General features: G+C 37.9%; 2 protein-coding genes across 3 annotated transcripts; both read right to left on the bottom strand.

The window, feature by feature from the left end:
- Window positions 1-8,435: 8,435 nt before the first annotated feature.
- LOC126611988 (uncharacterized) lies at window positions 8,436-9,252 on the bottom strand. The gene has a single exon (XM_050280278.1). The coding sequence runs from the start codon at window positions 9,202-9,204 to the stop codon at window positions 8,614-8,616; it is 591 nt and encodes a 196-aa protein (XP_050136235.1). The 5' UTR covers window positions 9,205-9,252; the 3' UTR covers window positions 8,436-8,613.
- A 7,641-nt stretch (window positions 9,253-16,893) lies between these two features.
- LOC126598857 (cellulose synthase A catalytic subunit 3 [UDP-forming]-like) lies at window positions 16,894-24,321 on the bottom strand. Of its 2 annotated transcripts, none has more exons than XM_050265223.1 (15): window positions 23,918-24,321; window positions 23,482-23,635; window positions 22,784-22,979; window positions 22,272-22,492; window positions 22,068-22,182; window positions 21,779-21,977; window positions 20,951-21,217; window positions 20,479-20,824; window positions 20,254-20,391; window positions 19,974-20,099; window positions 19,660-19,872; window positions 19,231-19,492; window positions 18,835-19,037; window positions 18,116-18,466; window positions 16,894-17,763 (listed from the first exon to the last, which is right to left on the bottom strand). In XM_050265223.1, exons 2-15 carry the CDS (start codon window positions 23,503-23,505, stop codon window positions 17,179-17,181), a joined length of 3,246 nt encoding a protein of 1,081 aa, XP_050121180.1. In that variant the 5' UTR covers window positions 23,506-23,635; window positions 23,918-24,321; the 3' UTR covers window positions 16,894-17,178. The 2 variants fall into 2 exon arrangements, with proteins under 2 accessions (XP_050121180.1, XP_050121191.1); XM_050265234.1 differs by having other exon boundaries at window positions 23,482-23,622.
- Between the last annotated feature and the right edge of the window lie 256 nt (window positions 24,322-24,577).

Genomic DNA, 24,577 nt, shown 5'->3' with positions numbered 1-24,577 from the left:
TTTTAATTTATTAATTTTGTTTAACTCCCTCCAAATATATCCCATAAAAGTAACTAGAACATAAACACTAAAAAACCGTGACAAATAAGAAAAATATGTAAAAACGTGTACCGGAGATATATTAACATGAATTGAAGTACCTAGTGTATTTAGCGAAATATATATAATGAATTATTGTACCCAAACATTTGCACCGAAATTTATATACCAAAATATCAAAATTTATGCACCAAAATGTATGTATCGAGATATATTATATTGAAATAATGTACCTAAATGTCAATAACAAAATGTATGTACCAAAATGTACTATAAATAATTAATGTACCTAAATGTCTATATCAATGGATATATATTGGATTATATCAAATGAATTAACGTACCTAAATGAAGAACACAAATTGTGACCTAACCCAACTTTTACAATTCAGACTCGGGTTCGGGTTGGTTTTCATTTGGGTTCATTTGGGCTTGGGTTTAATTGGGTTAGGGTTTACTTGGGTTGCGTTCGGATTGCCCAACTTTTTCAAGTTTAATCTTGTAACAACTTAGTTTCCAAGAATTCTTAAAAAAAAATAAGCCAAGTAGCATCAAAGCTAGCTAACTTTAATTTCATTAATCCATCTACTATAAAGCTTTAGGATTTAGAGACTACAAATATGCGCTGACTAATCAAAGCCTCTTATTCCCTAAAAGCTTAAATAATTACAAAGGGTAATTTATTAAAAAAATATTAGAAAGCGCGTTGGTTTTTGGACTTGGCTTACTTGGGTGTAGTATGAGCATTAGTTGATATGAGTTACAATCTGGTTAGATTGGGTGTGGTTAGTCAGGTTGGGTTGGGGATGGATAGGCAAATGATCATCCCAACTCAACCCAATCAATGAACGGGTAAAGATTGGATTGGGTTCAAGCGCATTATAACTAAAAAAAATACTCACTTGTTTGGGTTTAAAGTCGAGTTGGACATGGTCGGGTTTGGATTGGCCCAACCCAAGTTGCACCCTTAACTTTTTCTCACAAATGACCCCTAAAATTGACCATCATCATCAAGATGGTCCTTGAAATTAAAAATCAATCAATGTAGTCCCTGAAAATATGTGTCGCAAATCAATGTGGTTATTCCATCACAATTCTATTAAAAATTACATTAAGTGATGATGTGACACATAAATGAATCCCACAAGATTTACAGGTTTTTATCACAAATGGTCCCTGAAATTGACCCACACCATCTGTCACATCCCAGCCTAGGTCTTCACCACATCCCGGGCTCGACTTCGCCGTAGCATGATATTGTCCGCTTTGGGCTCCAACCACGCCCTCACGGTTTTGTTTATGGGAACTCACACGAGAACTTCCCAGTGGGTCACCCATCATGGGATTGCTCTCGCATGAACTCGTTTAACTTGGGAGTTTCGACGGAACCCGAAGCCAGTAAGCTCCCAAAAGGCCTCGTACTAGGTAGAGATGGGAATATACATATAAGGCTTACAGGATCCACTCCCCTGGGCGATGTGGGATGTTACACCATCAATATGGTCCCTGAAATTGAAAATCAATCAATGTAGTCCTTGAAAATAGGTGTCGCAAATCAATATGGACACACCTCAGTTATAACCTCATTATCTCAAAGCAAACCTCGTCGTTCTTTGCATCACCAGACCACTAGGGAAGCGCCAAACAAGCTCTCCAAGATTAAGGTTGTGAGGATGTTTGATTGCCTAAATGTTAACGAGGATGTCCCAGAAGTCATTGCCAATGTGCCAAGTTGTCACCAATGGTGATCTCGATCCCAGTTTAATTCGATGAAGAGTGTCGAAGTGTGTATTGAGATTTTTTTAGAGAATAAAGAGCAAAAGAGGTATAGAAGTGTGGACTGGGATCAGAGGTAATTGTAGGATTAGGGTTTTGGGTTGACAATTTTTTTATTAACTATTAAATTATTAAGCATATTTGTAATTTTTTAAAATTTAATTAGACTTGTGTGACCCATTTATGTGTCACATCAGCACATAATAGAAATTTTGATTGAATTGTGACGGAAGAACTACATTGATTTGAGACACTTACTTGTGAGACTACATTGATCAATTTTCAATTTTATGGACCATTTAGATGTCACAGGTTAATTTCAGGGGGCGTTTTGATGTCGTGGGTCAATTTCAAGGACCGTTTGTGAGAAAAAAAAGACTTATGGTGCCCATTTATGTGCCACATAAGCACTTAATAGATTTTTTTTAATTGAATTGTGATGGAATGACCACATTGATTTGCAACATCTATTTTCAGGGACTACATTGATTCATTTTTCAATTTCAAGGATCATCTTGATGGTGAGGGTCAATTTTAAAGACTATTTGTGATAAAAACCCTTAGAATATATTATATAAAAAAATTAGTTTACCTAGATGTCTCAAAAAAATTATAATAATAAATGAAATGAAAATTAGAATTAAAGGTAATTGATACATTAAAATTAGAAGGAAAAAAAAAAGAGAAATAAAACACCAAAATATAATTGAATTATTAATAAATGAGGAGATTAAATATATCAAGAAAAGAAAATTAGATATTAATTTTACATTAGAGTCTAAAAGTCATTTTCTCCAAAAATTAAAATGAAGTTTTTTATTATAAATCTAATAATGCCTACTTGCAGTCTTATCTTTCCCAGTAACCGTACTCATTTTAATTTAGGCTTAATTGGATTAATAGTTCACTTGGTGATAGAGTAGTTGGAATATAGATTAGGATTCTCTCCCCTCATCTCACATTCTCTATATTGTCTTTCTCTTTCTATAAAAAAAAATTAATATAAGATGTTGACGTGGTTCAAATAGGAGGGGAGGGAAAAAAAGAGGGGAGTAAAAAAAAAAAAGGATTTAAGCTTCTGTGGTAAAGTCTGTTTGGATTTGTGCCTAAAATTGAAAATTCCATCAACTTTCTGTTAATAATTAGCACTTGAGCCAGCCCCACGTGTTAACAATTAACGGAGATGTCCGTTTTAGTCTAATATGTGTATGGAGAGTTCCATTTTAGCTTAATATATGCAGCTCACGTGCTAATAATTAACAGAAAATTAACGAAATATTTAATTTTGGGCATAAATCCTAACATACTTTACCACACAAACTTAATTCCTAGTTTTTTTCATCACAGGGCTATCTTCCAACTATCATATCACCACAAAGACTATTAATCCAATTAGACCTTTAATTTAAGTTATTTGGCCTAATTTAATAAATAATTTTATCTTTCCGTACAAGGTAATACTATTTTATTTTTTAGAATAGGTCAACTGAAACAGCTCTCATCTTCTTCGACAAAAAAAAAAAAAAAAAAAAAAAAAAACAGCTCCAACTACAGTTAAAAACAATTTTTATCTAAAACTAAGGTTAATACCACTTGCTAGCCTACTTCTTAAAGACACAAATATTGATTGGCTCAATCCAAATATCAATGGTTTAATTGCATTTTGCTCGATATTTTGGTCATTTTATCAAATATTTTCTTAAAGAAAAAAGCTTAAAAAGTTTACTATATAAATTGGGGACAAATTGCCTTGTTAAGAAAATGTTAGGAACTATATATTATTAACAAATTCAGATACAAACTTCACTACTTGGGCACACCCCAGATACCAACTAATTAATACACCTCCAAATCCAAAACAAACCCTCATCTCTAAATCGCCGCCCTCCTATATATCGCACAATATTTAGCATTAATCTTTTCTACAATCAGTGAAAACAAATATGAAAAAAATTGTACCCTTGATCTTCTTCTACATGGTTTTGCTAATTAAGTCAAAAACATGGATATCGACAGTGACGAAGTATATGATGCCGTTGGAGTTTGCTTTGGCGTCTTCGCCATAATCGTACTCATATTCTGGATCTCTTTCCGCAACCGGAGACAATCTTCGGTCGACCCGTCGGAGCACTACGAGAGCTCCGCAACCATTGAACAAGGCCTTGATGAAGCAACAATATGTAGCTACCCGAAACTGCTCTACTCTGAGGCCAAAGTGCAAATGGAAGGTTCAGTTTCAGCACCTTCTTGCTGTTGTATATGCTTGGCAGATTATGAAGACAAAGATATATTGAGAGGTGTGCCTAACTGCGGCCATTATTTTCATCAAATTTGTGTGGACAAATGGTTGCAGCTCCACCCGACTTGCCCGATTTGCAGAAACTCGCCACTCGATCCGTCTGTGTGCTTGATGATTACTTCTGATGTGTAATTAGTTACTGATTAGATGGAATGAAGTTTAGGATTAGTTCATTTTCTTTGACTCATGTATCAGTTAAAAACAATTTCAAGAGTTCTTGTGCAGCAAGAAACATTGATAACAATTTAATTGCCATTTGCCAATTAACTTAGATAAATCATGCATCTTTTGATCGGATCTCTCTCTTCTTATTGATTCGACCACAATGTTGATTTGATATTTCATGTACTCGTGTCTAAAAAAAATACTAGAAAGATGGAGTGGAGAAGAAAAGGAAATTATAGTTGATAAGGAAAGTAGTTCTTAAAATTATAAGTCAAGCTCAAACGATCAAGCCAAGCTGAAGCCTAATTCGAGCTAGTTCGTTTTAAAATTCTAGGTGCTTGACCCGCTTTACAGCCTCTAGAGAAAGAAACGCAAGATCCCCAGGGTAGTCATTAGGCATGAAATCTTCACGCATATCTCCACATTCAGGTCCAGTGACACAGCAAAATCGGGTGCAGAAAAATCTTCTGTTGAATTACTTTCTCAAAATTGCCACCCAAACTGTCTCGGTCACCTTCCGCCACCGTATCCTCCTTCTGGAATAGCGGTGCTCTCATGGTTCCGGATCCAGATTTCTTCAAACCAAAACACCTTATGCGAGAATTTGGCCCTTCAACGTCATCTCAAAACCATTTTCCAAAGGGTTTGTCAATATCTTCCATTGGAACTCCAGTGTACCTCTCACACTCTACATCACGTTGTCGAATTTCCCACATAGAGAACATGTGTTTGGCAACATTTCGTACCTTAAATCCACCCATTCCCAACCCCCATTGCCACCCGAGAACTTCATCCTCATCCCTCACCGTAACGGTTTGGACACATCCAATCCCACCCAAATCCTCAGCACTCTCCAAGCAATCTCCTCCCCTGTTGCAATCAGTAGTGATATGTGTACCCAAAGGTCTCTCAATATCCTCCCCCATCACTTGTGTCATCAAAACCAGTGGTAGCCCCTTTACTTGTATCCAGAATTCCTGCGCGGTAAGAGGAATTTTGTACGGAGTTTCCAGGTTATCGACTCTGCCAAGACCACAACTATATCTTGAACGTCCATGGTCCACCTCGCAAGATAGCCCTTCGTTGCGCCATGGAATTAAATGCGAACACAAACAAGTTATCTGCCAAATTGACAATACTGACTTGCGCTATTGACCGCCACAAGGGCTGCATATTTTGTATGAAAGCTGCCTTATTAAAATACTTGTGGCAGCGATGGCACTCAAGCAAGCTGGAATTTCTTCGCCTCTAATGCCGGAGGTGATGGCAGCTCGTTCAGCAGTAATGTTTGCAAGAGATATGCATGCCGCATCGGTGGAGTTGGAAGGAGGTGCAGAGTTGGTTCTTACGGTGCTACAATGGAATACAGAGGATGATATGCCTCCTTTGGGGCATTTGGTGAATGATGCTCGACACTTCTTCCGTTGAATTCCCCACATAAGGCTGACTTTTACTAAAAGGGAGGCTAACAAGGTTCCACACAGGTTGGCTAGATTGGGTTCATTCTTAAATGAACAAATGGTGTGGTTCGAGGAACCTCATGATGTAATCACTGATCTTATGTTTGAGCATATAGTATGGCTTTATAATTTTATTGGTGTGGATGCTCTTTTTCTTTTGACCGGGTTGAAATCTGCAGCAAGGTTTTTATCAAGACTCTTTTAGTGCACCTTATCCTCTATTTGTACACTTATTTCATTATCGCATCAATGAATATCGTACTTTTTCTTAAAGAAATGCTTGTTTAAGCTTTCCTACCAACAAGAATTTCGAAATTTTGAAATCCTCAGGGTTCTTATCTCCCACAACCACCACCTGGTCCTCCTCTTCAGTCAATGCAAATTTCGCAGCAAAACTTGATGCAACTGTTAGCTGTTAACCTATGTAGAATGATGTTCTTGTATACTGTAGAGAAGAAGGAAATGCATAGCGCAGAGAAGAAGAAGAAAAAAGAAAATGTATGTTATTGAATATATTTCTTAATGAATAAGTAATACAAGGAAAGCTACTACTTATACTTTCTTACAACAATCTTATCTAACTACTTAACTAATTCTCTAATCTTATTACAAGTAGCACAATCTCATTCATCAATACTTATACTCTATCACCCCCTATCAAACTCATGTCTTGAGGATTCAAGCATGAGATTGTTACAATGAGCATGGAACAAAGGTGCACTCAATTCTTTTGTGAATATCTGCAAATTGTTCTTTAGAAGACAAACAACACAAAAAGCTGCTTCCTGGCTACCCTTTTCCCTGACAAAATAGACTTCAATTTTAATATGACTTGTCTTTTGATGTTGCACTGGATTGAAGGACAGGGCAATGGCAGACAGATTATCACAAATAAAACTAGAGCATAAGGCAAAGATACTGGCAGAAAATTGAGATATTGCTTGATCCAGTCAATTTCTGTAGAAGTAGATGATAGAGGCATGTATTCTACCTCAGTAGAAGATCTGGAAATAGTATGTTGCTTCTTGGATGACCAGGAAATGGGATTTGAGCCTAAGAACACTACTAAACCAATAGACCTTCTATCATTGGACCTCCTACTCAATTAGCAAAACTAAAAGCCTTCTAAAAAAAATCTCCTCTGGTATAAGAAATGCCAAAGTGCATAGTACCCTTCAAGTACCTCAAAATCTTTTTTGCAGTGGTAAAATAAGAAACCATTGGATCTGCATGAACTGACAGACCTGATGCACAGAGACTGCAATATCAAGTCTTGTGAATGTTAATTATTGTAGTGCACCTACAATGGTTCTATATAGAGCTGGATTTCCATATGACTGACCATCATCCTTAAGAGTAACAATATTTTCACGACCCCTAACAACACATCTAAATGTGTTACACTCATGAGGCATGCCATTTAATGCAAGGATTACAATGTCTTCATCAGCAAAATAAACCTCTGCAGCTGATAGATAATCCCTAGCCTCAATGATCTTATGCAGATATTGAGATATAGTATCAAACTCTTTCTTAATGGTTAGTTCTAGAGACAGTTGATAATTGTTCTTTCAACTTAGTCAAAAGATCCTTAGAGCTTGAGCTACCAATTGCGCATGACATGGCAATAGGGGAAAGAGTTGCAGTAATAAGTTGCATATTGGCACGGTCATGCATTTTCCAGACAACAAAAGCATTACTTTCCACAGAAGTAAAAGAGTCAGTACAATTTATACCAAAATCACCAAATTGTGATGTATGATATGTAGGACACGGATTAAAGCCTTCCACAAATCTCATGATGCCATTACTTTCCAGCAACAATTGCATTTCGAAGTGTCAATTCAAGTAAATGGAGTCATCCTATTTCACATTCATACAGAGGTGAAAATCATAGAGATTAGAGACGTGATTGGAGATTGGAGATTGAATGAGTTGAAGTTGCGATGCAGTCACCATTTTTGCAGCAATCAAACCAACAAAGCTTGAATCTTGATTGAAAATTCACTGAAGACTGGTCAGAAACACCTGGTGTGCACGATTGAGAAAACATAGAAGAAGATCGATCATGATGAAATTGAGGTTCCACCATAAAACCAATTGGCAATATGGGGAGTAGCCCAAAACCTTATAAGCACATAGCAATCCTTGTCCCTCACCGAGGTGGGATAACTCTCAACACGTCCCCGCACACGTGTGGCAGATTTTCAAGCCTACACGTGGACAACAATTGGGTGACGTGGAGTGCGTGTGGCCGTTTGGCTTCACAAGAGGACAACATGCTCTGATACCATGATGAAATTAGGATTCCACTATAAAACCAATTGGCAATATGGGGAGTAGCCCAAGACCATATAAGCACATAGCAAACATTGTCCCTCACCGATGTGGGACAACTCTCAACATGCCCTTGCATGTGTGGCGAATTTTCAAGCCTACACGTGAATAACAACTAGGTGATGTGGAGCACATGTGACCGTTTGACTTCATAACGAGGACAACCCGCTCTGATACCATGATGAAATTGAGGTTCCACCATAAAACCAATTGGCAATATGGGAAGTAGCCCAAGACCATGTGAAGAGATTAGTGTAGTAGTTTACTAAGTGAAGAGATTAGTGTAATATTTCGCATCGCTTGTGCAATGCTTTAGTTGAGATCAGGTCAGAAACTTCAATATATGGAAATTGAAGCAGTTTATCGAAATAAAAATACAAGTAGTCTAATTAATAAACACCAGTTGTACATGTTCTCGCTTGATTAATTACACTCTCACCAATCAATCCCCAAACTAAAGCAGAGAAGTTGGGAGGACTAAAATAACGGGAAAAAAAGCAACACAAACAAAAGTTCACATAGGAAAAGAAACCCTAGCTAATTAATCAAAGGTTTAGTTGATTTATTGGATTTTCCTTTTCCCATAACACACTGTCTAACAAGTTCCTTCAGTCCCTTCTTCTTCTTCTTCTTCTTAATCACATCAATTTGAGTCCTCTCAATCTCACTGATAACAATCTTCTCCTCTTTCTCACTCCTCCTGGTCATCTCTGCTCTCTCTTCTCTCTCTCTCCTCTTGACCATTTCGGCACTAGTCTCCATAAACTCCTCCTCCAGCTGCACGCACAGCTTCAGCACACGGTCCTCCACGTGATCCAGCCGCTCGATCAGCGACCCCTTCGCTTCGGTCTCCATCATGACGTGCTCGATCGGACGGCAGTGCTTCTCCAGGCTTTCTGGGGAGATCAACTCCTCGGACGGTGGAACGTGCCCTCCGTCGCTCGTGAGGGTCCCGCTCGTCCGCGTAGGTGAAGAGGTGCACGAACTTCTCTTGGGAGAATGAGTATGTGAATGCAAATGCGAATGCGAGCCTCGGATTTCCTCCAACTGCCTCAGAATGGTGTCGAGCCGGTCCATCCTCGACAGAATTGGTTCCTCAGTAGTGTTGGCCATCGTCATTGCCACCATTATCTTCCCAGGAAACAAACACTCCTGCGATTCTTTCTTGTTCCTTTTTTGTTCTAGATACTAGATAAAGATGTGGAATCGAGATGATGAAGACAGAGGTTGCTTATATACCGAAACGATACGTTGGACAACTGTAAGAATTGCCAGACAGGTGCTGGATACGTGTTGATAACACGTGTCGTCAATATGAGCTACAAATAACAGTGGCGCATGCAAAGGACGAGGATTGGCCACCCGTTTCGTGACGTCATGCTGCGCCGGCCTACTGTCAAAGATTGGATTACGATGCAGATTGGAAGATAGAGATGCTCAGATTAGAGAAGAAGGAACAACATTTTTTAGTGTCGTAAAATACGATTCAACACGTCTAAGTGTAAAAAATTTAAGAACTTTAACGAAAAGCCCTCGGTACTGTTCACTTTAACGAAAAACCATATTTTTACACTAAAAAGTCAATGCTGGTACTATTCACTTTACCCTTTATTTTGTCCTTATCATTAAAACTCAAAGTTTTCGAGCTCTTTTCATTAGTTTTCCTAAAAATTTATTTGTTTGAAAATTTAAAAAAAAAAATTGACCAATTGTACTCTATCAGTTGTATACCAAGTTGTGTTCTCGTTGTACTAAAAATTTCTCCGATTATAAGTTGCATTTTCCTCAATAATGCATTGATACATGTTGATATTTTTATATAAACCACTATTAGTCAAACATCAGAATTCATCTCATGTACGTAGGTCTCTCAGATGAGGACGTAGTTACCTCGTTGCTTCACGGTTAACAGTTAACACCGATATTTTTCTGAAATATAAGCAATCAGACGTTGATACGTGGCATAGCGCGCGGCCGCAGGAAGTGAGGGAGATGCAAATTTGTCCTAGTTACTTGGTCGAGGTTAGGCATTGGGATTTGGACCTAAAAACACAACCAATCCCGTAGTGGACCGTCTGTCATTGGGATCTTCTGCCCAATCTGCATCACTAAAGGCCTTGAGGTGTAGATCTCCTCGAGTATAGGTGTCACCCACATTCATAGTACCTTTTAAGTACCTGAGAATTCGTTTTACAGCAATATAATGAGCTACCATAGGTTTCTGCATAAATTGGCATACCTGATGCACTGAAAATGCAATGTCATGCCGAGTGAAAATAAGATACTGTAAAGTTCCCACAATTCTCCTATAAGCACCAGGATTAGCATAAGGATCTCCATCATCTTTAAGAAGTCGATTATATGGAAGGCATGGTGTGTCACAGGCCCTTGCTTCAAGCATTTCAGTCTTCAGTAACAAATCATGAATGTATTTAGTTTGGGACAGAAACAAGCCACTTATAGTCTTCGAAATCTGAATGCCCAAGAAAAAATGTAAGGGCCCCAGATCTTTGATATCGAACTCAGTAGTAAGAGCACTGATAACCTGTGGAATTGAAGTTGTAGCACTCCTAGTGATGATTATATCATCCACATAAAGCAGAAGGATCACAACTGTATTTTCAACATATTTGACAAACAAAGAAGAATCTGCATATGTATTGACAAATCCCAACTTAGGCAAGAACTTTGTGAATCTATCATTCCAGGCTCTAAGAGCTTGCTTCAAGCCATAGAGTGATTTATGAAGTTTGCACACTAAATTAGAATGAATGGGATCCTGAATCCAGGTGGTTAAGCCATATAAACTTCTTCTTCCAAAACTCCATGCAAGAACGCATTTTTGACATCCAATTGTCTAAGATCCCAACCAAAATTTGTAGCAAGAGCAAGTACTAACCTCACAGTAGTAGGTTTAACCACAGGGCTAAATGTCTCACCATAATCCATACCAGGTTCTTGACTAAACCTCTTAGCTACCAAATGAGCTTTATGTCGAGCAATAGATCCATCAGAGTGTCTTTTGATTTTGAAGATCCACTTGCAGCCAACAAGATTTTTAGTAGATGACAAAGAAACCAGAGTCCAAGTACCTTGAGCTTTGAGAGCATCCAGTTCTTCTTGCATGGCCTTGAACCATATAGGACTTTTGAGAGCTAACTTATCAATCCCCTCAAAATCTTGAATAGATGCTAGTAAAGCCTTCATCTTAATAATGCCATTTTTGCTTCGGGTTTGCATTGGATGCAAATTGATTGGAGGAATATTTAAAACAGGTTGCAGAGTATCAGGATGAAACTCAATGTTCTCAATACATATTGTAGTATTTGGATCAGGTACCACAGGGAGCTGAGATGAGAATTCAGGTGCACTAGTAATGGACTGAGGACTACGTGAAGGATTTGGATGAATATTTGGTATATTAAATGAAGAAGGTACTGATGCTGGTATATTATAAGATATTGGTGATGGAGACACAATGACATTGTTTGTATTAACCACTGCTATGGGAATGGAAGATAGAGTGAGAACTGATGCAGTAGGTTTAGTAATGGTGGATTGTATCAATAAGTCTGCATATGGAAACTGTTGTTCATAAAAAATAACATGCCTAGAAATGTATATCCTTTTCTTAGGCACATCATAACACATATACCCCTTATACTTAGGAACATATCTTAGAAAAACACATTTGATGGTTTTGGGTTGAAGCTTGGTGCTGTTGAATGGTTTTAACAAAAGGAAACAGGCACAACCAAATATTCAAAGATGTGATATTAATGGAGCTCTGCCAAACAAAAGTTCAAATGGTGACCTATTTTTAAGAACAACAGTTGGCATTCTATTTATAAGATAGGTAGCAGTTTGACAAGCATAGGACCAAAATTGAGGTGGCGGTTTAGCAGTTTGCAATAACGTCACAGTGGTTTCTATAATATGCCTATGTTTGCGTTCAGCTAATGTCACGCCCCGCCCTCGAAATATATGTTTTCGGGAGTTAATTATAGGCCCAACTTACAATCGTAGTTAATTTATTTCCATTAGTCAGATTCCACTAAGTTAATAATTAGAATTTTTACAATCTATCCATATTTTCCTAAATGTCCAAACATATCTTTAAATTAACATTTGAATTCACTATCATATGTTATTATTCTCCAAATAATTTCCTTCATCCCACATAATCCATAACCATTTATCATTGACTAAAACATACAATTTCATTTCAAATTTAGAACCATTTCCTTCTCTTAGATCCAGATTCCATCTAAATATTAATTCTAGATTATTTAATCTTACTTATTGTATGGATGCATCTAACGTCTCGTTAGACTGCCTACGTACCCTAAACAGGGATCAAGCCATTCGTAGTTCACATTTCCAAAATTCAAACCAAATCCGAATATATTCATTTAATTCCAACATATACCACAATATTAATATTTAAACCACAGCAGTTAGGTCTCAAAAGCATAATTAGAATAAAGAAATTCGCATAAAAACACAGTGTCGGCTCCCTGATCGTACACCGCCGCACCCGTCGATGCGGGTGGCGGTCGGCCGCCCCAGCTCGTCGGAAAATTTGATTATTTCTCAAATTTCTTAAAAATTACAGAAATGGAGATCTCAAAGAGTAGAGCCCTTTATGCCTGCGGCCAAGGCCAATTTGGCCGGAAAACACCTCAAACTGGTCACGAACCGCCGAAACCCTTGTTTTGGGTGTGATTCGATTCAACCTCCAAACTTGCTTCGACACTTCCACCACTGCTTAGGCTTTGTTCATGGGTTCTAGGAGAGTGTTTTGGTAGTGGTAATTGAAGGAAAACGTTTTACAATTGTGGATTTCGAGAAGAGTTCCCCGCGGCACCCATTAGGATTTTTGTACCAAAATACCATCAAATTCCCTTAAATTTTTTGTGGAACAGGAATAGAGAGGGCTAAGGTGATGATTGAGAGCGGTTTATAGGTCCAATTCATCGAAAAATTGGATGAAAAACGGTGAGCAACCGCTGGCTCGTATGTCGGGTCACACAGGTTACACGGGTCAAACCCTCGATCCCCCTTGTCTCTTTCTCTCCTTTCTCCTCTCGGTTCCCTCTCCCCATTGGTCCCTCCTCCTTTTCCTCCTTTCTATTCTTTTCTTTTAATCACAACCACCCATCATTTGTTTTTCTTTTAAATCACAGCCACACACGTGGCACAGCTTATGGCTCCAGATTTTTGAAGCCTTCTAGATAGAAATAAAATTACCAAAATAGCCCTGATTTTAGACGTTAATAACTATTTCATTATAACTTCGTTTCACGAATGGTTTGCGCCTACGCGTTCGTGAGATCGGGTTCTATTCAAAAATATAAATTGTAACCTCAAAAGGTCTACGAATTTTAAATAATAAATTCCCAAATTCCAAACTTCATAACTAGTTTAATTTAAGACTAAACTCAATAAATTAATATAAATTCTCGAGTCTTTCCACATATTCCCGATGATGAATATGTAATTCATGTATTTAAAATTTTCAAGGTGTTAGCTAACCCATTTTGTTCTGGTGTGTATGGACATGACTTATGATGAACAATACCTTTGTTCAGAAGAAAAGATTGAAGCCTATGACTTATGTACTCTCCCCCTCCATCACTTTGTAAAATCTTAATTGTAGTATAGAACTGATTAAGTACAAAGGAATATAATGCAAGAAAGGTAGAGTACAGATCAGACTTGTTTATCAATGGAAAAATCCAACAATGTCTGTTATATTCCTCAATGAAGATTACATAGTATTTGTAACCATCAACAGAAACACAAGGTGCAGGACCCTATAGGTCACTGTGCACAATTTCAAACGACATAACAGACTTATGGACATGAGTTGGAAATGGTAGTTTGCTCAATTTGCCTTCAAGGCAATGGTGGCACAACACAGGTGACTTAGAATGGGTACTAGGTACATTGGCTTTATTTAACATAAGAGAAACGACATTGTTGGTTAGGTGACCTAACGTATGATGCCAAATCTGAGATTGAACAAGCTATCCCAGAAAAGCTTTTGCAGATGGTTGACTTTGTGAAGTACCAGAATTGGTATAGGTAAGTGAATGAATAAGATATAGTCCATTACTACACAGCCCTTTGTAGAGAATCCTCCATGTGGTCTTATCCAGAATCTAATAACAAAATGCATCAAAGATAAGCCAACAATTATTATCAAAGCAAATCCTACATATTGGCAATAAATTTTGTGTTAACTGGGGAACATATAACATAGAATTTGATTTGATTGGTTTTGCTGGAGTATGAATGATAGAATTCCCAATATGAGAGACTTGTAAACCTTCACCATTGGCAGTTTGCATGGTCTCACTGGTAGGATAGGGTGATGCCAAAGATAAGTTGCTCATGTCAGCAGTCATATGATTGGTTGCTCCAGAATCAGTCAACCAAACTCGTGAAGGTGCTGATGGAGTTGCAGTTTGAGATGTACAATTTAACACATTGTGCATAGCATGCATTGGAGATTGTTGTAGTTGACGTGTATGTTGTTGTGGGAACCCTTGATATGAATACTGAGGTGGAGGAGGTGGCATGTGAAAGTTTGAAGGTGCAGATTGGAACCCATATGATTGTGGTGAGCTAGGAGGGCCAATGTAGTTAGGTCCTTTATCATTGTAGAAACAGAACCAAGCACATGATTTGTTTTCCCACATATTTGACAGCCTTGCCTGTCTTGAGGCTTTGCACCACAAAATGGAGCAGTGTGACCACCACTGTTACATAACTGACATGTAGGAAACATAGGTGTAGATGAAGACCCTACTAAAGATATGGGAAAGTGACCAAGAATTCCTGGTGCAGGATGAGAGAAAACATGCACCCTGATTCGAGTACATAGGTCTGGGATTGAAGAATATGTGTCCCTGATACTTGCCTTTGCCCTTATTTTTATTCCCATTGTAAGCTTTGTAACCTCCAGAGGCAAATTGGGATTGACCATGAGTATTGCCAAACAACTGTGATGAGGATGGTGCATTTTTAGAATTAGAATTAGCAACCATAGCAATCATAAAGGATGCATTTGAATGATTGTCAACAATAACTTCTTCAGCAAGTAATTGTGCCTTAAAGTCTTTCAGGGAAATGACATTTTCACGACCTCAGATGACACATCGAAAAGTATTGTATTCAGCGGGCAAGCCATTAAGAGCTAGTATTACAATATCCTCATCCTGAAAGAACACTCCAGCAGCAGACAAATAATCCCTAACTTCTTTAATTCTTTTCATATAAACAGAAATGGAATCAGACCTCTTTTTAATTATTTGCAAGTTAGACTTCATCTGAAAGATACTTGTTTTAGATACAGTGGAAAATTGCTCCTTTAAACGATTCCAAAGATCTCTCGAACTTTGACTCCCAATAGCACATGACATAGCCACAGGTGATAGAGTCGCAGTAATCAATTGCATTATAGCCCTATCATGCATTCTCCAAATCACAAAAGCATCATTCTCAGTAGAAGTAGATGAGTCATAGGGATTGATACCAGATTCACCAATTTGTGAGAGATATTGAGATGGACAAGGGTTCGAGCCATCCACAAATCCCATAATACCATTGCATTCTAGCAAGAGTTGCATCTAAAAATACCAATTAAGATAGTTGGAATCATCAAGCTTGACATTAATGAAGGTCGAGATCGACAAAATAAGAGTCGTAACCGAAGATTGAAGCAGCTGTAGCTGAGATGCAGTCACCATCTTTCACTCAAGATTGCAGATTCTTGAGGCATAACCCTAATTTCAGTCAGAAATTTTCACAAACACGTAACGTGCAGAGGTTGCACACAATGAATCGAACCAGAAATTGAACCAGAAATCGATCACAATGAATGATAGACAACCAAACCCTAGAAAAAGAAGAAGATTGAGTCCGATCAGAGAATCCGAGGATACCAAAGATGAAGGAGGAAGAAGTGGAAGCAAGAAGGATCGAAGATCACGCGTCAGCAATAATGGCGAGTGATACCATGTTAATCTTCATGAATTGAACTGTATATCTTTATGTAATCTTTCTATAGTATGCAAGAACTAGAGAGAGAAAGTAGAGAGAAGAAGGAGATAGGAGAGAAGAGAGTTTTCTGGAAAGTATTATTTCTTTCTTACTAAGTAATACAACAACCTTGCCTTATATAGGTAGGTAGTTACAAAGCTAATCACTAACTAACCAATACACCAAGATTGTGACAAGTGTTACAATCATGGACCATTGAATATATACTCTAACATGAATTAGGGAGGGAGATGCAAATTTGTCCGAGCACGTTATTGATGACACACACTATAAAAAGAAAATTACTAAGCAGATCACATCTTTAAATCACAGTGATGTATTATTTATCGTGGCAAGTAACGTGTGCAGGTCACGTTAATAATTGAATCTATCTAATTAGATGTTAATTGTATAATCACTAGCCATATGAGATAATAAGCTAATATGATTTAAAGATATAATGTCCTTAGTTAAGTCCTTATAAAAACATGAAACAACTTGCATTCTATTCCAACACTTCTGCTGACATTTTAAGTGGTGATAATATTCACTACCTATCTTTCAAAAAAAAAAAAATTATTCACTACCTTTCTACCGTACATTGTCATTAGATTAGAGTAATTATTAATTTATCTTCCACACAAATCTCGAAGTTTAAACTCAGATCATCTAACGATAATCATAGAGTGACAACCATAGTAACCATTTGATTTGTGAGTGGTGAGCAAAAATATTCACATAACTGAAGTAGAGTGAGACTGCGATTGAAGATTTCCATGGAAGTTTTTAAGAGTCTTGAGATCTCTCATAAATAAGTTGGCTAGTTATGTTCAAATATTACATGAAATTCACCCCTTTTACATTACAACAAAACATATTCTTCTTTCACCTCCTACCATCTACATACAGTGTAAGCTTCAAATGGACAAACCAGTTGACAGAAACAAATATCAAATCAAAATATAAGAAACTCCCACCTCTCGAGCTTAAGTTGGGCAAACGAACCAAATAAATTTGAATGTGAATTTTCGGACAGTAACATTGTCGTCTTTCTGTCTAGCAGTTGATTCCACACTCATCAATATTTGGTCCGGTGACTCTTGTGGTGAAGGGATCAACCCTCACCCACAACAAAGAGAAAATTGAAGCAAGGAGAATCGACCACACGATGACAATGGTGGGTGTACGGTTCTGACGTCCCATGAGACCTTTGAGGAAGGGATACAAATGGACAATCACCCAAAAGGCAAAGAAGAGCTTACCAAAGAGGGGACCCCATGATTGGTAACCGCTATTGACAGCATACGATATACCTGCTACAACCCCTACCAAGTTTATGATGAGGAGAGTTGTTGGCGGGATCAGAAGTGTTGTCCATTTAAACATGTAGAGTTCATTAAAGTCCCCGTCTTCGTCTGATGCCTTGGAGGTGACAGTGAAGTTGGTGTCAATACCAGCAAGTACTTTGAGAAGACCTTGGACAACGGCAAACAGATGGGCAGAAACACCACCAATAACCCAAAACTGTTCATTTCTCCACCACTCGTCGATTCCAACACCACTCCACCTCATCTCTAGAATACCAGTTGCGAAGATAGAAAGAAAGAGGGAGATAAACCATATACTCGCAAGATTGCTAATCTGCAACCAGAATGGGCCAACAAATTTAGTGAAATCTTACATAAATTTTCTAACAAAATTTCAAATTATACACAAATTGGCATGAACTTGGGGAAAAATTATATATTTCAAGGTGCATCAATATACAGACCATATCGTATCTCTCATGGATCAAAGGGCATGACCAATTACTGAATGCTTGTCATGGTTTTCGGGAAAGTTATATTTATTATGGTGAATCAGTTAAAACAGAAGGTTTTGTGGGTAAAACAATCACAGAGAAACAGTGCTCTATAAAGAAGGGCCAAAAGAACCAAAAAAACAAAAAAGAGACAGAGTATGCATAGAGGGCAATTATGGTGAAATTACAAACCTGTGGAATGATGAATTTGTTGGTAAGAAGACAGACAGCCGGCAGTGTACAGTACATGAGAAGAGGTATGGAAGTGATTGGGTAAATGGTAGTGTTCACATACGCAAATCTCTCCAGCCATTTTAGCCTCCCACTGTAACCATACCAGATAGGACAATGCCGACTAAGAAGAATTTCCACGGATCCCAAAGCCCATCGAAGCACTTGGTTCAGACGATCTGAAAGATTAATAGGAGCAGACCCTTTAAAGGCTGGGAGCTTTGGCATGCAGTATATAGACCTCCACCCACGGGCATGCATCTTGAATCCTGTAAGAATATCTTCTGTGACGGAACCATAGATCCATCCAATCTGTGGGAGACATATAATCATTCTCTTAAGAGTGAACAAAAATGACAACAGGAAACAGAAAATAAAGGTAGGACATCGAGTCCAAATTAAACCAATGACAACTCCTGAAAACCTTTAGAAAGTATATATAAAAAGCAGGGAGAAGAATTAGAATTTATATGAAAGTTGATGAGAATTTGAAGTTTCAAAGAGACTCCAGTCAGTGGCACATTTCAACCACACAAAATTAAGGTAGCTTAATTTTGTAGTCGTCTAGACAAACGGATTTCAAAGGTGATACTAAGCAACATTTTCTATTCTTTCCTCGTTGCATTGGAAATAAAAGGATACTACATAAGGTAACAGAAGAATTGAAAATAATGACATACCTCATTTCCCCAATCAGATTTGTCTTCATATCCACAGCTGATAACATGAATAGCTTCTTTAAGAAGAGTTTCTGGTGTCGCAGATTGAGGAACACCGCCATTCTCCATCAGTGTAGAGGCAACAAAAACAGAAGACTGACCAAACCTCTTTTCTAGGCTCATTTGTGACATCAATAATGACTTCTCATCGTCAAATCCAGCACCTGATTTTGAAAGTGCGTATGTAAAATGTTGAGTGTTCCAACTATTAAAATTAAAAATGGGACAATAAAAAAAATTCCTGCATTGACATTATTTATGCCAACTGGAAGTAGGCATGATATGTAGTGGACACTACCTCAATTACATACAAATGAAATATGTACAAGCTTACGATTCAAAAAAATTCAAAATTACCTTCCACCCCCTCTTCAATATCCTCTAGACTGAAAATTGGCACAGTAGGATCAACATTCTTAGATTTCTTTTTGTCTGATCCCTTTTTACTGGATTTTGAACCCTCCTTCCGTGATCCACCACAAAGTGAAGATAGAACTCCAGTTTTCTTATGCTTAGGCTTGACAGGAGGTTCGTAACCATATAAAGCTGTTCTATTGAAGACACACCCAGTACCCACATAAACTGGTCCTTGAATACCGTCTAAACCTCTCAAGTTAATCTGAAATCCAGAAGTAAACGTATAAGCACTAATCAGTCTATGCAAGCCCACGGTGAAAGACTTGTAACCGTTTAATATGTTTAATAATTTTATACAGAAGCAAAAACAACATTAGTTCAGAATTAGTCTCTTTTCTGTGATCAATGTAAGGAATATAGAAAACTTACATCAAAGAAAACAGTGTTACGATTGGCATATCGATCGTTTCTATCAATACCATCAAACCTCTGTGGAAACTGAACATAGCACACATTTTTTCCAAGGTTAGGATCCATTAGAAAGCACATAGCTTCCCTCAAGGCCTTACTGTTGTTAATGTAATGATCACAATCAAGATTCAACAAGAAAGGTCCATTAGTGAGGACCGCTGATACTCGAACCTACAAGAGAGTTTCATTGACATCAGAGGAAGGAAAAAACTTAATTCTAAAGAGATAAAGTGATAAACTAACTTTAAAACATAAAAATAAAAAATACTCACAAGTGCATTCATAGCACCAGCCTTCTTGTGATGTTGGAAACCTGGACGCTTTTCACGAGAAACATACACTAAACGTGGCAGTTCATTACCATCAGTATCGAGCCCACCACTTTGGCCTAAGAAAACCTGAAAGTGGAAAAAGAAATACAGATCTTAGTACAAAATGAGGCCATATACTTTAAACTCTGCTTCAGCATTCCAAACGAGCGTCAACTAGTCAGTATCGACTTCAATAACTATCGCCCATAGCTTATAGAGATCTGTCATGTAAGATATCCACCTGAATCATTCCTGGATGGTCTCTAGTATTATTTCCAGGCCATGGAGTACCATCTTGCATGATCCATCCTTCTTCGGGTATTTTTGTGGCCTTTGCAACAAGCCCGTTAACACGAACTTTAAATTCTTCATATTCTCTCTGAAACCAAAAAGGAAAGAGTACCAGTAAGGAGGGGCACTTTTGTTATGAGGCAGAGTGTTTTAGATGTGTGTGCTAAAGGCCTACCTTCATTGCTCTACGCTCTTTGACAAATGATGGTTGAACTTTATCCTTTAAGTAATCAATCTTCTGTGAAAAGTACCATTCCGGAGCCCGAGGCTCAATAGCATACTTCTTGCAGAAAGGGACCCATTTCCTAGCAAATTCTGAAGTTTCAGACAGAGCTTCAAACGTCAACATTGCAGCTCCATCATCAGAAACATAGCAAGAAACCTTGTCAACTGGGTAGTCAACTGCAAGAATAGATAGCACAGTATTTGCTGTCACCATAGGAGGCTCCTTCAACGGATCGACAGTACTGACAAAGATGTCAACAGCAGCTAAATTTGATGGTTCTCCTTCTCGGTCATATCTGCAACTCAAATGAAATCGGAATTAAACTCAAAATACAAGGGCAAACAAATTTGGAACGACACTGCTAATTGGTGCTTGCAAACGAATATAATCACTGAGAGTATTTGCAAAGAAACTTTCCCACCTCAAAGAAAGTCTATCAAGATATGTTTCACGATTAACGGGGAGCCACTTAGGGAACTGATCGAGAATCCAGGAAATTGCAAACCAAATCTCACAAATGACTGATATCAGCCACAGAGCATAGGCATTGAGCACAGGATTTGTTATTCGATAGTGCAAGAAAATGCACAGAATAATAAGCCGCAGAACAATGACCATTCTATAAGGATTTATTCTAGATGATGGAATCGAGACCTTTCTGGAGAGAGGCTGCCTTGCTTCATCATTCCTGCAAAACGGGAAAGAGGATCCACATGAAAATCAACTCTTCCTACACTGTAATTTGAAAACAAACAAAAAAAACAAGTCCATCAAATTTAGGCGACAGAAAACAACTGTGCTACAGAGCACTACGCAGTACGTTCACAACTACTGCTATAACAAAGGTTTGCCTTATACCAGCCTAGCCTCTCCACACGGTTAGATTGTGATTTTCTAATAGCAGGAAAGCTTATGTAACCAAAATAAGTCGCAAATTTTAAGGTTCTCAGCCTTGCTAAAAACTATCAACAAAGAATAATATGAAACTTTGCAGTTCAATCAAGACAAAACCCACAAGAATGAGTCACCAACAAGCAGATCATTGCTGGTGTCAATAGAGTATTAGAACTTGAACACTATAAATATACTGTTATAGTGGGAGGTCTTCCTAGTCTCTCCATCTATTATTAGATTTTAAATTGTCTCGTGGCAGTAAAACTCCCGTCACCAAGACAAAAGCAAAGTTTAAATTTTTCTATTTTGGCAATCAAACTATTAACAAAACAAAGAAAATGAAGACAGAACCTACAGTAAAGAGTCATCCACAATCACATCAGATCTGGCATCAATATCTCCACCGCCTCTTTCAGAAGTAGCTTGGCCAGTGCTCATTGGAATGACATTCTTCTCTTGCTTCATCTTCCAGCCATCCACTCTCTCTTTCCATGCTACATTTCCTATCCCGGGAGAACCAAACTCCCTCACAGGATCCACAACCCTTATATTAGCTGCAGAAAGAATATAATGTAAGGACCTTGTTGTCAGGAACACATATAGAAACTAAGAACATGTCACATAAGATGTGCGGAGAGACATACGGGATTGGTTAACATCTGATCCATAAGAATGATGATGCACACGCTTTCCAGCACCAACTCCAGGAGATGCCATCGAAAGGCGCTCTGGTGAAGCTGCAGACAGTTCTCCGGAAACCTACAAATTGGCGATTTGCAAAGGTTAAATTCCAGAATAAGTTCCTTATAAAAGAATGAAAGTAGCTTTCCAAATGTATGTTGGCCTACCTCTTGTCCACTAGTGAGTAGAGGGATGTGATTATGAGAAACCTCTTTATCATAATTTGGAGCCGAAACATCCTCTCCCCGGCCATATGTCATATGCCAGCTTAGCATGCGTTCAGCAATCTTTTGCTTCTCGTTTTGATTTTCTGAAGCATAGTTGAAATCACTGGTACCATCATCAGGAACAGCATCCTCTTCTCTATCACCAAGAATTGCAGGGCTCCCTGAAAACAACCACCCAAAAATAATAAGTGATTACATACACAAAATGTTTGATAAAAACAATCAAGGTCTTGCAACATTGCATAAAATCAAGTTGTGATGAAAATTTATTTCCCATCAACTAGCCAAAGAGAATTACCATCAATTTATAAAATTCAAGTATTGCGGCTTGTTTAGACATATTTGTGATTGTAATATGTATAAGCAACTAAAAATATAAAGATTAGCTAACAACTTCACTATTTCATGATATCGAAAATAATGAAACTAAACTAATTACAGGTCTTACAAACCTTTGTGCCTCTTGTATCTGGTTTTGCATTGAGGGCAAGACTGATTTCCATCCTTCCTCTCGTACTCATAGCATGGCCTGCAAACAGGAAAGGCACAGACATCGCAGGCAATGAATGGTTCCCCATCCGCAGTCTTCCCAACATTGTCCCCACAGATCTGGCAGACCTGACCCCCGAGGCTCTTCATGGGCTTTGCCTAAGTAATTATCATTCATATAGATAAAGTTTAGAAAATGCATTGACGATGGCTGCAATGACATGACTCGTGGAGCACATGCTAATCGTGATAATGATAGTGAACAACCAAACTTAATTACAATATCAATCTGAAAAACTCAAAACCCCACATCCTCCCCAAAATTAAAAGACAAGGTCACTGTGCAGGAACTAGTCAAAATCTTTCTAATCCCTCCTATCTAACTTTTTGTGATCCATTTCTTCATTGCTTTACCTAAATCCCTTAATTTGAAAGTACCTCACCCAAACATACCCTGAATGAACTAATGCCCCATTTGTTTGCTAGGAAATTGTGGTGAAGATTGACAGGAGCTTTCAAAAGCTTTCATCACTCGGGACTTAAATCGCAACACTATCCGCTCAAGAATTTCACTCAGCAAGGGAACATCTGTTACTTTCTCCCAATTTCTTATCAAAAAGAGGGAAAATTGCAAAACCAATAGAATGCTTATGATGCTTACCGCAGTTTCTCCTTCGGATTCCATTGCCAGCTCCTTCTTTGCTCAGATGTGAACAATGGTTCAAAATTCTAGTTTAATCTCAACAAGATCGATGCATGTCTAAAAGCTCAGTAACTTTTTTCCACTACGAAAACCCAAGATCTGGATTAAGCACCTGGAAGAGGGAAGGTAAAAAAAAAAATCAGATTTTACCACCTATCAGCAAGCATTTTCTACACCATAGATCACTGAATCTATTATTCAACTGTGGCAAATAAAAATACGATTCTTCCTCGGTTTTCTCAGCAACCGAACAGATTGTAATTAGTGATATCCGGTGGAGAACAGCGCAGTCTACATTTCCAAACCTTATCTTTTAATGTAAGAAGAACATAAAGCCGAAGAATAAATGTAAAACAGAAAAGGACCAAAACTAAAATCCAACCACAAAACATACCTTAAATAAAAAAAAGAACCGATCTTTATCACCAATTCTTCAAATCCAGAAAACCCAATTGAATATAAGCCCAAATCGATCCAATTCTCCTGCAGATCTCAGAAACTAGACAAATTGGAAAAACCCCAGATGAAAAGTTCACTGCTTGAATCCCAGAGATCAAGAGAGAGAGTGATCTTATTGATCCACTGGAACAGACAAAACCACAATGCCAATCACAGCTCTCTCTCTCTCTCTCTCTCTCTCTCTCTAGAAAGTGTCTCAGTCTGTGTATAGCTGTATATATTTATAGAATTTGTGGGAGAAGGAAATGGCTTAAGACTTAAGAGGGACGAAAGAGACAAGAGGAACAACTACAAGCTTTTTAGACTCTCTTCTCTCACTACGACCGACAGTTTTAGACAGAGATGCATTGGCTGTGGAGGAAGTAAAACACATCGGCTACCTCAATAATTTCATCTTCTCATTACCTCATAAAAATTATAATTCTCTGTTACTAAATTGTTTAAATAATAAAAGTTGCAAAATAAAATAAAGAAAACGTAATTATTAAAGTGAAAGCAAAACTTGTGAGGTAATATTACTGACAGTGTTTTGTTTGTCTGTCTTGAAGACTTTGATTTGCTCCTCCAGTTGTACACGCCACAAGACTAGTACTAG

The sequence above is a fragment of the Malus sylvestris genome, chromosome 2 (genome assembly GCF_916048215.2).
Source record: "Malus sylvestris chromosome 2, drMalSylv7.2, whole genome shotgun sequence".
In the NCBI taxonomy this organism is placed as follows: Eukaryota; Viridiplantae; Streptophyta; class Magnoliopsida; order Rosales; family Rosaceae; genus Malus; species Malus sylvestris.
The sequence above is the reverse complement of the archived record's forward strand: the minus strand, read 5'-3'. Positions and strand labels throughout refer to the sequence as shown.